This window comes from Boleophthalmus pectinirostris, unplaced genomic scaffold (genome assembly GCF_026225935.1).
Source record: "Boleophthalmus pectinirostris isolate CB_2022bp ecotype Guang Dong unplaced genomic scaffold, ASM2622593v1 HiC_scaffold_12, whole genome shotgun sequence".
NCBI lineage: Eukaryota > Metazoa > Chordata > Actinopteri > Gobiiformes > Gobiidae > Boleophthalmus > Boleophthalmus pectinirostris.
Window position 1 is genome coordinate 33,717,496 of NW_026571018.1, and position 14,238 is coordinate 33,731,733.

At 37.5% G+C, this 14,238-nt stretch overlaps 1 protein-coding gene across 1 annotated transcript in view; it reads left to right on the forward strand.

Moving 5' to 3' along the window:
• LOC110172779 (gamma-aminobutyric acid receptor subunit beta-2-like) overlaps positions 1 to 14,238 on the forward strand; it is a 188,554-nt gene that overhangs the window by 127,210 nt on the left and 47,106 nt on the right. Inside the window, exon 5 of the mRNA XM_055148663.1 lies at positions 8,265 to 8,347. Coding sequence (XP_055004638.1) covers positions 8,265 to 8,347 — 83 coding nt within the window. The remainder of the gene's footprint in view (positions 1 to 8,264; positions 8,348 to 14,238) is intronic.

Here is a 14,238-nt window from a genome sequence, read left to right on the forward strand (position 1 = left end):
AAAAAAAAAAAAGGCTCATATTCAGTGGTGAAATACTCAATTTTGTTACTTAAATAAAAGTACAAATACAAAGGCAAGAAGTTACTCAAGTATCACGTGATTAAAAAAAATCGACTTAAAGGTGCACCTGCTTGTTTCTATGGATATGTGATTGCTCTGCCTGGAATGTTCCACAGTGTGACATTAAACAACTTTAAATTTATTCAATTATAGGAGTTTTACTGGTTCAAAATACCTAGAAAAACAGACATTGTGACTGTGAACAGGGTCGCCTCTTCACAGATCTGACCTGTAACTTAGTCTGGTTTGGTCTCCATGAAGATAGAAAGGTGTAATGCCATACTTTGTAACATTCCAGAGTAAGCAATAACATCTCCATGGAGACAAGCATTTGACAGACTCTCCATCAGAAAAGTTACACAATGCACAATGTGAAAGTATTAAAGGGCCCATCTCATGCAAAATCAACTTTTCAGAGCTTTCTACCTTCTAAGAGTGATGTGTGGGCCTTGTATATGTCGCTGAAGTGTTTTTTTTAGATTGATTTGCCGTTTTTTAAACAAATTGCAGCATATTTCTGCCACCCTCCCACGTGACAACGAACTAAAGCTGCTACAACGATGATGTGGCAGATACACCTATGACGCGTTTGACGTAGCAGAAAGCGTTATGTACCACTCCACTGCCTCCGCCCCGCTTCCAACCTGCATCGGCTGACAATTCTCACATGAACACCTAAACAAAAGCGACAGCATAAGCTCATTGTTCTATACTGCAGTGAACACGATATAATAAGTTTATCTACGAGTGTTTATTAATACTTTACCAATCAGTAATGTTCAGTTGATGTCGTCGCGGTGTTTGAGCTTCGTGCACTTCAAAGTCCTCGTCCGATTCCAGGTCCAACACATGCTGAACGCGCTGTATCGCCATGATGAATAAAAGTTTATTCCTACCACTATCAGGGTGCACGCCTGTCTCCCCCTCCATCCCTGAGATGGGCGGAGGAAGGGCGGCTCACTCAGAGCCTACGTCATGTTTAGAGGGCGGAGCCTGTGCTTTCTCAGGACGGGGGGGGGGATGAGCAATAGTCGGTCTTTCATAGTTCCTGGTCTGTGACTGTCTCCAAGAAATCAGTAAGATTTCATAACTATTGTGTAATGGATGTTCCAAAACACAAATAGTTCTTGTTTATGTGCACAAGATACAATGTGAAAAGAGTTATTTTGCATGAGATGGGCCCTTTAAAGTAAGTGTTTTAAAATATACTCATGTATGTATTAAAAGTAGTATTAAAAGGTTGTTTGCAGAAATTTTTAGAACAATTAATGGATGAAATTTTGTGATTTTGAGTGATTCAATTGAGTTCTTTTTTTCCCCTAACCTTTTTTGTGTGTGTGTTTTTATTTATTTATTTATTGATCATGCTATTATTTTGTTGACATCGACTTAAACAGAACAACAACAAAAAATCTGAAAATGAACATAAATACATTCATATTTCTATGATTATTTGCCTTGTCTTTGCTGCATGAACAAAAGGAACAGGAAGAAGATAAATCTTATAAACCCTGCTCCATTTGGTGTAGTGAGCTGGGACAGAAACTCAAATTAAATGTACTAAAAATAAGTCTCAGCCATTTCAGCAGGTCTAAAACCATGAAGAAAAGCTTTTGACTTTTCAGTCCCGATCTAAAATGTTGTGGAGGAGAAAGTACAGATACATGCTCTCAAATGTAATGAAGTAAAAGTAAAAAGTATCTACTATAAAATGGACCTAAGCAAAGTACAGATACATAAAACACGAGTAAGGGGCATTTATGTACTTTGTACATGAAAATGTAGTGAAGTAAAAGTAAAAGTGTCCACTGTAAAATTTACTTTAGGGTTAGTCCATATGAAATCAGCTGCCCTCCTCTATGGGCCATCTCAGATTTGGCTGAAAAAATTTTCTAAAAATGTTCTAAAATCACCAAATGAAAGAATCTGAAATTTTAGCTCAATCCCTTCAGTCGTTCCTGAGTTATGGCCCATTGAAATTTTGGGATCATGTTCACTTTTTCGGAAGCCTTAATTTATAAACATATTTGAGAGACCATACCTTCATAAAAAATAGAATTAGGAAGCAGAAAATTTGTATTATTGTGGATTCTTGATCATCTGAATCTGTATCTTGGGGATTGGGTATCTTTATTAAGATATCTTTATTAAGATATTTGACCATTTTCAGTTTTTGAGGTCCAAGATCTATTTACTCCAAGCAGATATTTACAAACTAACTATTGAACCTGAATATTTGAGAGAATGACCATTTCTGACAACAATCCCACACTTTTCTGAGCTTTCATGTGGATGGTGAAGAGAAATTTTTACCAGAGAAACTTTGGCATATTCTGATTAGTTTAAAGTAATAAAAACATCTGCTATTAACTTCCTTCATTTCAAATGGAATTTTTGAAAATGAGCTCTTACGGGTCATTTTTGATGGAGCTTAGGTACTTTTCCACCTGCTAGAAAGGTTCAATTATCTTTAATAGCCTTAAACACTATTTGCTTGTTATACGGGAAGACAATTGGAGATTATTTGAGATTCTTTCATTTGGTGATTTTAGAAATTTTTTGAAATTTTTTCAGTCAAATCTGATTTGGCTCTTAGGGGAGATTCCTTGAAAACGGCTGATTTGATAAGGACTGACCCTTAAGTGAAATGTTCCACAGTAGCATTAAACATATTGCTCTTACATTTATTCAGTTACACTTGTTTTTATTTTAAGAAAACACAAGCAGGGTCGTCTTTTCACAGACCTGATGTGTAACTCTGCTCAGTAGTGTCACCTTTTTGGCTTTTTAAAATTTTTTTATTAAAAGTGTCAGTGTAAATAGGTGGATAGCAGAGTTAACTACATTGATGGTCCCTTTAGTAAACTCTCGTCTGGCTGGGGCCGTGCTGAAAGAGCTCCATCACTGCCTCGTTTAAGTGTGTCATATATCCGAGCCTATTAAACTTCATCGGTGTCTAGAGAAGCCGGTGTTATTGCATTATGTTAAGGCTGACAACGATAACTTATATTAAAACTAAAGCCAGCAAACGCCAGACAGGGCCCTCTTTTCATTTCATAATTTAAAGATGCTAGGTGTTAATTTTCTGGTGGAGGGTCTCTCAGATGCTTTTCTCCATGGAGATATTATTGTTTTTGTCTAGAATGACTCACATTAGTGTATTAAACCTTACATCTATCTTCAAGGAGACCAAACTAGACCACATTACAGGTCAGCTCTGTGGAGAGGTGACCCCGCTCACAGTCAGAATGCCTGTTTTTCTGTGTACTTTTGCGTTATGAAACCACCTAATTGAATATATTTCAAGTAGAGCTGTTTTTGTTGTTGTTGTTTTTTAATAATTTGTCATTTTCGAGGGACACCCAGCACACCAATAATAAAGCAGACATAACAAAATATAAGACAAACGCACATACACAGAGAGAAGGGCAAAAAAAAAAAAAAAAAAAAGGTTGGGGGGTTGTGTGTAGTACAGATTTTCTCAATGCAGTGTTTGCATGTTTGTATTTACATTTTAGGGCTGTCAAATCAAATTTGCATTTGGGTCCAGTCAAGTGGTAACAGAGGGAAACAGGGGCAGATTTTTTACATTCAAATGTCTCTTATTCAGAAACTAGAGGGACTATTGAAATAAGTAAAGTATTAGAATGTAGGAAAGAGTTACACTCCAACAGGGTCAAGTTAAACCTGTGATATTCTTTCAAGTTGTTGACAAAAAATTAAAAAACTCATCTCGGGAACGGAGGGAATGAAATATGCAGCACTTTTTGGGCAATAAATACAAACAGTGATAACTAGCGGTTCTCACTTACATATCCTTAACAAACTGGTTTGAATATTTGCTTCATATAGTTTTCTACCATATGGTACAAGATTAGGATGAAAAACCTCTTACTTTTTGAGTAATGACATTTTTTATTAAGAAAGGTCATGGTAACGGAGGGAAAATTGTACAAGCATAATTAGAAGGTGCATGATTTTGCATAATTTGTCGCTTTTTTCTTCTGAATACTTTAATATTACTTCAAAATGAAAGGAAACTATTTCTATAAAATATGTCAGTCCTTCCAAGTAAATTTTTTTCATTTTAAATACATTTTTTTTGAAAAATTATGTACCTTCATCAACACTTCAAAGATGGAATAACACAAGATATGATGAAATACATCCATTTATTTACATGATTTTGCAGGTCTTTGAAATTTGGGAAATAATTTTTGTTCCATGTTTCATACATGGTCTGTTTAAAACGTATGTAACTTTAGAACCAAAAATGGTACAGAAAAAAGGTAAACAGTTTCATAAACTAGAGTACATATGTATCTGTTGAATACATTTTTATATCAGATGCATTAACTTGAATTTTTGGCCTTGCTGTTTACTTCTGCTTGACTGGGCCCCTTTACATAATTTCTGTTTCCTTCTATGTTTTGTTTGTTTGTTTTTGGAAAAACTACAAAACACTTACACGTACAATACGTTATACAAGCACATACAGTAGAGCTGTTTAATGTTATTCTGGGGAACATTCCAGGCTGAGCAATGATATATCCATAGAAACAAGCAAATGACTGACCCCGAACCAGAAAGTTACACAGTGCACCTTTACAGAGGAGGTGTTACACTTCTATTGGGCATTAATGAACACAAAACATATTTAGATGCGTTACCTTTTATTGTTTTGAAAATGTATATATTTGCCAAAAACAACATATTGCAATGATGAATTAGTTTCGGTTTCCTTTTTTAATGCTTTGAGTCTCCTCTCCTTCCTAGTCACTCCCCCTTCAGAGCACTATCACAACACAATCAGCGTACACCTCACTAAAGAAACTACTGCACATCGCGTCAGGTTTGTGAAGTTGTAGTATATTGTTTTGCACCCTGATCTTAAAAAAATGACATGACCGCTGCAGTTCCTGGTTATGTAAGTTTGTGGCCCTAGTGCACGGGAAAGATCGCTAAATTACTCAGACATACATGGATGACATATAAAACCACTTCAGGCGTGTTTTTGATGAGCAAACATTATAACATAAGCGCTTTGTGTTTAATTTTTTGTATGAAAAGCGCTCTATAAATAAAGTTTGATTGATTGAATTAATAACATGGTAAAATTTGCATAACACTTCCTCTTTAAAAGATGCTTGCATATTTACAGCAAATACCTTTTTTTTAAGTTGCGTTGTGTAACTTTTCCTGTGGATGGACAGTTTCATAGTTCCATATTAAACCTTTCTATCTTCATGGAGAACAAACCAGACCAAGTTACAGGTCAGATCTGCGGAGAGGCGACCCCGCTCATAGTCAGAATGCCTGTTGTGTTTATTTGTTTTTTAGGTATTTTTGAAACTAATGAACCTGCCTGTGATTGAATAAATGTAAGGTAGAGCTGTTTAATGTTACACCGTGGAACATCCCAGGCTGAGCAATGATGTATCCATAGAAACAAGCAGGTGACGAACCCTCCAGAAAGGTTACACAATGCACCTTTAGAGACCTTTTAGAGATGCTATGTTTTCTTTCTTATTCTCATGAGTAAAGCACTGTCCATCAAACCAGCAGAGAGAAGAGAAAATAAACACTTTTTTTGTTTAGTTTCCTTTACGTAGCTAAGATAAACATGACAAAGACAATCTTTTATACAACACGGTGTAGTATTCGTTTTGTACTAATTGTAAACCGCCCTGTTCACCGTCGTTGCACATGGCTGTCCTGTATTGCCTTTGTACTGAGCCTGTCCTTTTTCAGGTGGAGGTCTAAAGTGGACTCAAAGGATTAGCCAAACAATGTAAAAAGTGGAAGGGCAGTGGCAGGATTAGTTTGGCCCTGTAATCCCACTACAGGCCTCAGCGTCCCCCGTCCAAATGTTGAAACAGGGCCGCGTGAAGCTAAGTCTACAACTGACGGTCAAGTTTTCAGCGGTTCATTTCGTTTTTACCCATCTCTGGCATCGACTGTACAAAGAGCTGGACTGAGGGAGTGTGTTCAGCTCCAGTCAAATGAAGCTCAGCGAGGCCGGAAATTATAGGGGCGAATTTAGAGCTGAGATCCATATTTGAAACTCCGACTGTGTGTAAGTAAACGTAGTAAACAAAGAGCCATTCAGGAGTGACAGTGCTGACTGGGAATGTAACGATATCCAAATCTCACGGTACAATATTATCACGATATGCATCTCACGATATGATACTTATTGCGATATTTTGGAGAGGCTGATATAATTGTAGACAGGACACATTTTTGTTTTTAAAAGTCTTTGGTGTGAATTATTTCCATCATGATCCCAAGAATTCAAGTAAAAACATATTCCTTCATGTTGTCTGCAGTGAAATGAACCATGGGATATGTAGTTCTCTATGTTTATAAGCCGTTGCAACTATTAAAAACAAACAAACATACATTTAAGCAAAGGAACTTCTAACTCGATATATTGTGACAGCCCACAAAATTATTGTGAGACTTTTGACGATATGATATCACAACATTTCGGTTATTCTCACATCGTAGTGTTGAAGGAAGCTCCGCCTCCTGCACGCACCGTATCATGAATCAGTGCTAGTGCAGCCTCTACAGCGAAGTTTGTGAATTGTGGAGTTTTTGTGCTTTCACATGAGGCATGGTCACATACGTATATTGAGAAAAATCTGTATGTGTACTCTGTATGCAGGTAACGCCCTTGCAAACCACACTGAAAAAAAAGGTCGCTGGATTTGCGTAAAAAAGTTATGGAAAGCGGTTGCACGCAATAAAATTATGTTTAGGCTCTGAGCTTATTTTGATCCTCTCTATACATATTTTTCTCAGAACATGAACATCACTTTTTCATGTTGATGAAATTTGATCAAATCATACTGAATATGCATATTTATCTTATGTTACCTTATCGTGAAATGTATAAGTATGTATAATTGAATTTAATTGATCTAATACTGTAAAATAATACAAAAACAGTCTTTAGTTTTTCACAGTTCTGTATTGTCTTCAACAGAATCAAACACACAGAGAGCACAAGTACAGAGACACACAGTTTGGAGCTGGACAGTGTGAAGATTTATTACAGTAAAGACGCTCTGGTCTCTGCCTGTGGACACAGAAATAACACATGATGATCACATTCTGATGATCTACTCTGTTGTACATGTTTAAATACATTCAAAGTACCTATAATGGACCAGAACAGAATCACAAGAACATTAGAAGTGTATCTGCAGAAACAAAACTCCCCATGTGCTGCTTTTCTTCCTCTAAACGCAGTAACAGGGAGGGCATCTGGTATAAAGTCTCCAAGTGTCACATCACCCTGTAGAAACACGATAACTGTTTTAATAGGAAGTTCATTTTGAAAAATTTGTTTAAAATCATTTTAGTTGGTTTACTTACTTTGTTCACGTGTGCTCTGTGTTTTGTTGGTTCTCAAACATCTTCCTAACGTTCATGAACTTCCCCACAGCTCCAGCAGAGCTCTGGACGTCACTCTGTGTTTGTAGACGACTCTGGAAAAAACACATTCAAATCTGAGTACAACTGTCACACTCTTGTAGATGGACAGTCAAATAGAATTTGTTTCAAGGAGTCCTTACATTAACTCTAATTTCAAATAAAACACCACAAACGTGTTTTAACAATAACGACATTCTAGGCTGGAGAAACATATAAAATCTTTAAAAAGTCTCACCTCCAGATCAGGTCTCATAATCCTCCTGCTCCACACTGTGTCCTCTGCTCCTGTAACTGTCCTGTGTCCTGCTGCATTTGAAATTTTCCCTCCAAAAAATTGAGGAGGACAATTCCAGAGGGAGGAGCCTCACCAGAAATTATAATAAAGTCATGCTTCCTCAGTCTGATTAAAACATGCAGGTCTAACATCGGCCACAATCAAGTGACCTTTGTAAGATTTAAACATGCTGGACAGAGAAATGTAAAAAAGTCATGTTATTGTTGTCAAATTTGTTTTTGCAATTTGAACAACCCCTCTTGGACATTTTTTTCAGTGCATGATCAGTAAGGGTTGTGTACATTTTTTAAAAAACAGTTATAATTGCTAGAATGTATAAATGGGTAAAGTATCAAACATTCCTTGGTAGGTGTTTTTATACCTGATCCATAAAGCTGAAGTCCTGTGCCTCCTCTCTAAAAACATGAAACATTTGGCTTGTGATGTTATTGTGAAACTCACCTTGCTTTTGTCTTTTCTTTTCCAGAATCACCACCACTGCTGCCTGCATGATGGACCTCAGGAGGTACCCACTGGACGAGCAGAACTGCACACTGGAGATTGAAAGCTGTAAGTAAATAATATTAATAAAGTTAAATCCACAGTATATTATATTGAACAGCTGCAGTTTGTTCACCTGGCTCATGCAGATTCATATGTGTAGCGCTGACTTTTGAGTTTTACACATCAATTTGGGCTGGCCCTTTCTGAATGCAATTGGAATCTATTTTTATTTTAATTTTTTAATGTTTTTCTTCAAATTACCTGAACTTAAAATGATATATCAGGCCTCAGTTACTCATTCCATATTGAACAAAACTGAGCTTGTGAGCTTTAACTTATGTTATAAGTTATAAGTTTTTCAAAACTTTCCTGACTGTGATGGGGGTCGGGGTCAGGTCGGTCGTATAACAAAATTGTATGATCCTGACGACGCAGATTATATTCTTTGGAAAGCTCCACACTGCACGCTTCTTATACTGAACAAACAAATAACTGGTCGTCCATTGTTCTTTCAAAACTGTGTAATCTCTGTCAGCTTTTTGTACTCGCCATTTTGCTGTCCTTAACTGCACTACAGAACTCTGCTGTTGACTGTCACTGTTTGATCTCAAGTTTGTCAGGTGATGAAAATTCAGCGGTAAATGTAAATGTGTCATATAATTATTTAAATATGAATATACATACGTCATATAAATATCACTTTTGAATGGAAAAAATCAACAAAATACAAGATGCAGACATGTTATTATTTGCCAAAAAAGTCATTTTAAAAAATACACTACCGTTCAAAAGTTTGGGGTCACTTAGAAATGTCCTTATTTTTGAAAGAAAAGCACAGTTTTTTTCAATGAAGATAACTTTAAACTAATCAGAAATACACTCTATACATTGCTAATGTGGTAAATGATTATTGTAGTTGCTAATGTCTGGTTTTTGATGCAATATTTACATATGTGTATAGAGGCCCATTTTCAGCAACTGTCACTCCAGTGTTCTAATGGTACAATGTGTTTGCTCATTGTGTCAGAAGACTAAAGGATGATTAGAAAACCCTTGTGCATCATGTTAGAACAGGTGAAAGCAGTTTAACTGGTTAGAGAAGCTATAAAACTGACCTTCCTTTGAGCAGGTTGAGTATCTGGAGCATCACATTTGTGGGGTCAATTAAACGCTCAAAATGGCCAGAAAAAGAAAACTTTCATGTGAAACTCAACAGTCTGTTCTTGTTATTAGAAATGAAGGCTATTCCATGCGAGAAATTGCCAAGAAACTGAAGATTTCCTACAGCGGTGTGCACTACTCCCTTCAGAGAACAGCACAAAAAGGCTCTAAGCAGAGTAGAAAGAGAAGTGGGCAGCTTGGTCGTACAGACGCAAGAAGTGCCCATCCAGCCAATCCAACTTGTGGGAGGTGATTCTTGAAGCGTGGGGTGAAATTTCTCCAGATTACCTTAACAAATTAACAGCTAGAATGCCAAAGGTCTGCAATGCTGTAATTGCTGCAAATTGAGGATTCTTTGTCGAAAGCTTGAAGGAAAAAAAACTATTATTTCAAATACAAATCATTATTTCTAACGTCGTCAATGTCTGGACTACATTTTCTGTTCATTTTACAACTCATGGTGGTAAATAAAAGTGTGACTTTTCATGGAAAACACAAAATTGTCTGGGCGACCCTAAACTTTTGAACGGTAGTGTAGGTCAAGACAATTTTTGAAGATTGCCTCATAGGGCCAGTTCAAGTGGTGGGGCAGAGGGGCTGAGTCGGACAAAGGTTTGATGACCCCTATGCTTTTACGCCAAGTTTCATTCACACAGTTTGAGTAATGCTTTATTATTAGTCTTGTCTACATAGCCAGGGCTCAAAATGCTCTGTTCCACCTTGTGATGTCATGTAGTGTTCGTCTTCTCGTTAACAGCTCCTTTTAGCTTTCGTTCAGTGGAGATTGGCAATTCCAGGGCTGACATCTTCCAAATGATTCTAGTGAAGGTTCATGGAGTTTAAACACTGTATTACAATGGAGCACTTCATGTATTACTGCATGACATCACAAGGTGGAACAGAGTTTTCAGTTTGAGAGAAGAACTCAGCCTAAATATGCAGGATGTGTGTGTTAAACATGTGAATGAAACAAAACACAACGCCAGGTCTGTTTGTGATGAGGAAACTACATTATAACATAGATCGTAAAAGAGCATCATAGGAGCCCTTTAAGTTACTCTCAAATACATTTACTTAAGTACTACTAGAGTAATGTTATTCTGAAGTAACATTACTCTTACAATTTTGGTTACTCCACCCACCTCTGAGTTTAACAATATTCAGAACGGTGTTGATTTTCATGTGAGCGCCAGTATCTTGGGTCCACTATCTGAGCCCGATTGACCCACAGGGAAACATCTTAATCAAAAATTACAGCACAGGGCAGCTTTAGTGAGAGGCTCCGGGCTGCACACGGACCTCCCGCTACGCCGTGGTCATTAAAAGTGAAAATGCCGGAGCAGGGCGTGGGTTTCAGTGATCTCAAACTCGTCCAAGTCCTGAGTACACATCTGTTTGTTTCACCGGGAGGCCATTTCACATTCTAGTCCTTTTTTAGGTTTTGTCTATTGGTTAATTAACTGATACGAGCAAACTGCGCTATTAACTGCTATTATTAGTTTGCTGAGAGCTAAATAGGTAAAGAGGGACGGTCTATACTTCATGCAGTGGTCAAATGAATGAAGTAAAAGTAGTAAAGTACTGGACTTAGTAAGGACTGGACGAGACCCAATTTCCACAAAACAAGACGAGATACGAGATTGAGTCCACGAGAACGAGACATAATCCTAATATATAAAGTTCACGATTCCAATTTTGACCTGACAAGTTTTTATTTATTTGATTTTATATTTTTGTTTCCACTCTAGTGCTGCGTTTTGGAACTGTTAGAGATGAAATAGAGATGAAAAAGATCATTTTTCTCATGTGTGCATGATCACTTTGTAATCTTGACTTGAATCTTGACTTGGTATCTGTACATTACTTAAATAGATTTTATAGCACATACTTTTTTACTTTTGCTTCATTACATTTGAGAGAATGCATCTGAGTTTTGTATATTTATTTTATTTTTCAATTGCAGAAATTGTAGAACAGCTGGATATATAATGTACTATATAGTGATATTTATGTTTTTCTCTGCTTTATTTCATGTTCAAAGTATATTTTAGTTGCATCGCAAAATTTCTCTAAGGTTCTTATTTGTAGCCTATATTTATTTTCAATTTGAAAGTTTCGTGTAACAAAAAAATAATCGTTTGAATAATCTTGATTTCAATATTGACCAAAATAATCTTGATAATGTTTTTTTTTTTTTTTCCATAATCGAGCAGCCCTAGCTGAGGGTTTATTTTTTAACATATTTATAGTCTGAGCAAGGAAAAATGTACAGATAAAAACAGCTTGGAAAAATATATATATCATTTTTTCTGTTGAACAAAATTATGCGCAAATTTGTATCAATATCAGTCACTAAATTTGAAGTTTTATTATAGATCTCAAATTATAGAGAAATACTTTTACTTTTTACTCTTTTAAACAGGTACTTTAATACTTTTACTTAAGTAGATTTTATCATGTGATACTTTGATTTAGCTTGAGTAATGTTTTTTGCTTGTGAATGAAACAAAACACAACTCCAAGTCTGTTTGTGGCAAGGAAACTTTATAACACAGATCAGAAAATAGCGAAATATGATTCTTTTAAGATTAAGAACAGGGTTAGTCAACTTTTTGTTTTAGTTTTTTTGATTAACAGATTAATAATTTTGTATATTTAATTTCATATTTTATATGATTTAACCCTTTTTTGTACATATTAGTTATACTTTTTACAAAGCATAAGGATAGCAGCTTTGTGTATTGCATAAGTAGATTTTTTTGTTTTGTTTTTTTCCTCTCTCTTTTTTACCACTACATAACATAACATGAGCTTAACCCAGACTTTAACCTTTACCTCATTCATGGCAGAAGTGGCAGATGGGGCTTTAACCTTGCGAGGCGAGCTCTGTCAACTCGTATTTGTTTAGCCGCTACCAGCCGTGCCTCTCCATAATGCATGCACAGTAGTCCTAGTAGTAGTAGTTTTACCTATAGCAGGAAAATACCATTGAGTACGTGTATTATTCATAAGGGCTAACCTCCTGCTGTTCTGGGTCACTATTACATGCAGCTGTTTACCTCAGATTGGACGACATTCGCAGCACAACACTGTACGGCCCAGTCAAAATACAGAGATGTTTTTCAATAAATAATCACCAAGAGCTTTCGAAGGCCCCAGTGCTGTGAAAAGTGAAAAATCGATGGTTATTTCAATTAAAATAATCTAATGAAATCTTTAAATTGGATTATATAAACTCAATTTTCACACACTGTGGCATTAAACGTATCTATCTCCATGGAGCCGAGCAGGTGAAGGCCAAGTAACAGGTCAGATCTGTGGAGAGGGAGGCAACATGTGCAGTTGAATAAGCGCAAGATAGATATAAGTGTTCTTACTGTGGAACATTTGCCACTAACTTAGGTCCAATTCCACCACCCTGGGTCAAATGCCACTGCTTCAGGTCAACTGCCACTATATCCGATCAAATGCCATTACCTTAGCTCAAATTGCCACTACCTCTGCGGAACATTTGCCACTAACTCAAGTCCAATTCCACCACCCTGGGTCAAATGCCACTAACTCAGGTCAACTGGCACTACTCTGGGTCAAATGCCTATATATACAGTCAAATGCCACGACCTCTGCGGAACATTTGCCACTAACTCAAGTCCAATTCCACCACCCTGGGTCAAATGCCACTAACTCAGGTCAACTGGCACTACTCTGGGTCAAATGCTTATATATACAGTCAAATGCCACGACCTCTGCGGAACATTTGCCACTAACTCAAGTCCAATTCCACCACCCTGGGTCAAATTCCACGAACTCAGGTCATTTGCTACTACTCTGGGTCAAATGCCTCTATATCCGGTCAAATACCACAACATCTGCGGAACATCTTCCACTAAGTCAAGTCAAATTCAACCACCCTGGGTCAAATGCCACTACCTCACGTCAACTGCCACTACTCTGGGTCAAATGCCATGACTTCTGCAGAACATCTGCCACTAACTCAAGTCAAATTCAACCACCCTGGTCAAATTCCAATACCTCAGGTCAAATGCCACTACCTCGGGCCAGATGACGCTACCTCTGCGGAACATCTGCCACTAAGTCAAGTCAAATTCAACCACCTTGGGCAAATGTCACTACCTCAGGTCAAATGCCACTACTCTGGGTCAAATGCCTCTATATCCAGTCAAATGCCACTACATCTGTGGAACATTTGCCACTAACTCAAGTCCAATTCCACCACCCTGGGTCAAATGCCACTAACTCAGGTCATTTGCCACTACCTCAGGTCAACTGCCACTACTCTGGGTCAAATGCCTCTATATCCGGTCAAATACCACAACATCTGCAGAACATCTTCCACTAAGTCAAGTCAAATTCAACCACCCTGGGTCAAATGCCACTACCTCAGGTCAACTGCCACTACTCTGGGTCAAATGCCATGACTTCTGCAGAACATCTGCCACTAACTCAAGTCAAATTCAACCACCCTGGTCAAATGCCGCTACCTCAGGTCAAATGCCACTACTCTGGGTCAAATGCCTCTATATCCAGTCAAATGCCATGACCTCTGTAGAACATCTGCCACTAACTCAAGTCAAATTCAACCACCCTGGTCAAATGCCACTACCTCAGGTCAAATGCCACTACCTCGGGTTAAGTGCCACTACCTCTGTGGAACATTTGCCTCTAACTCAAGTCATATTCCCCCACCCTGGGTCATATGCCACCACCTCCGGTCACATGCGGCCAACCCGGGTTAAACGTGACCATGCTCCAGTGAAAGTATTTATTGTCCGCTG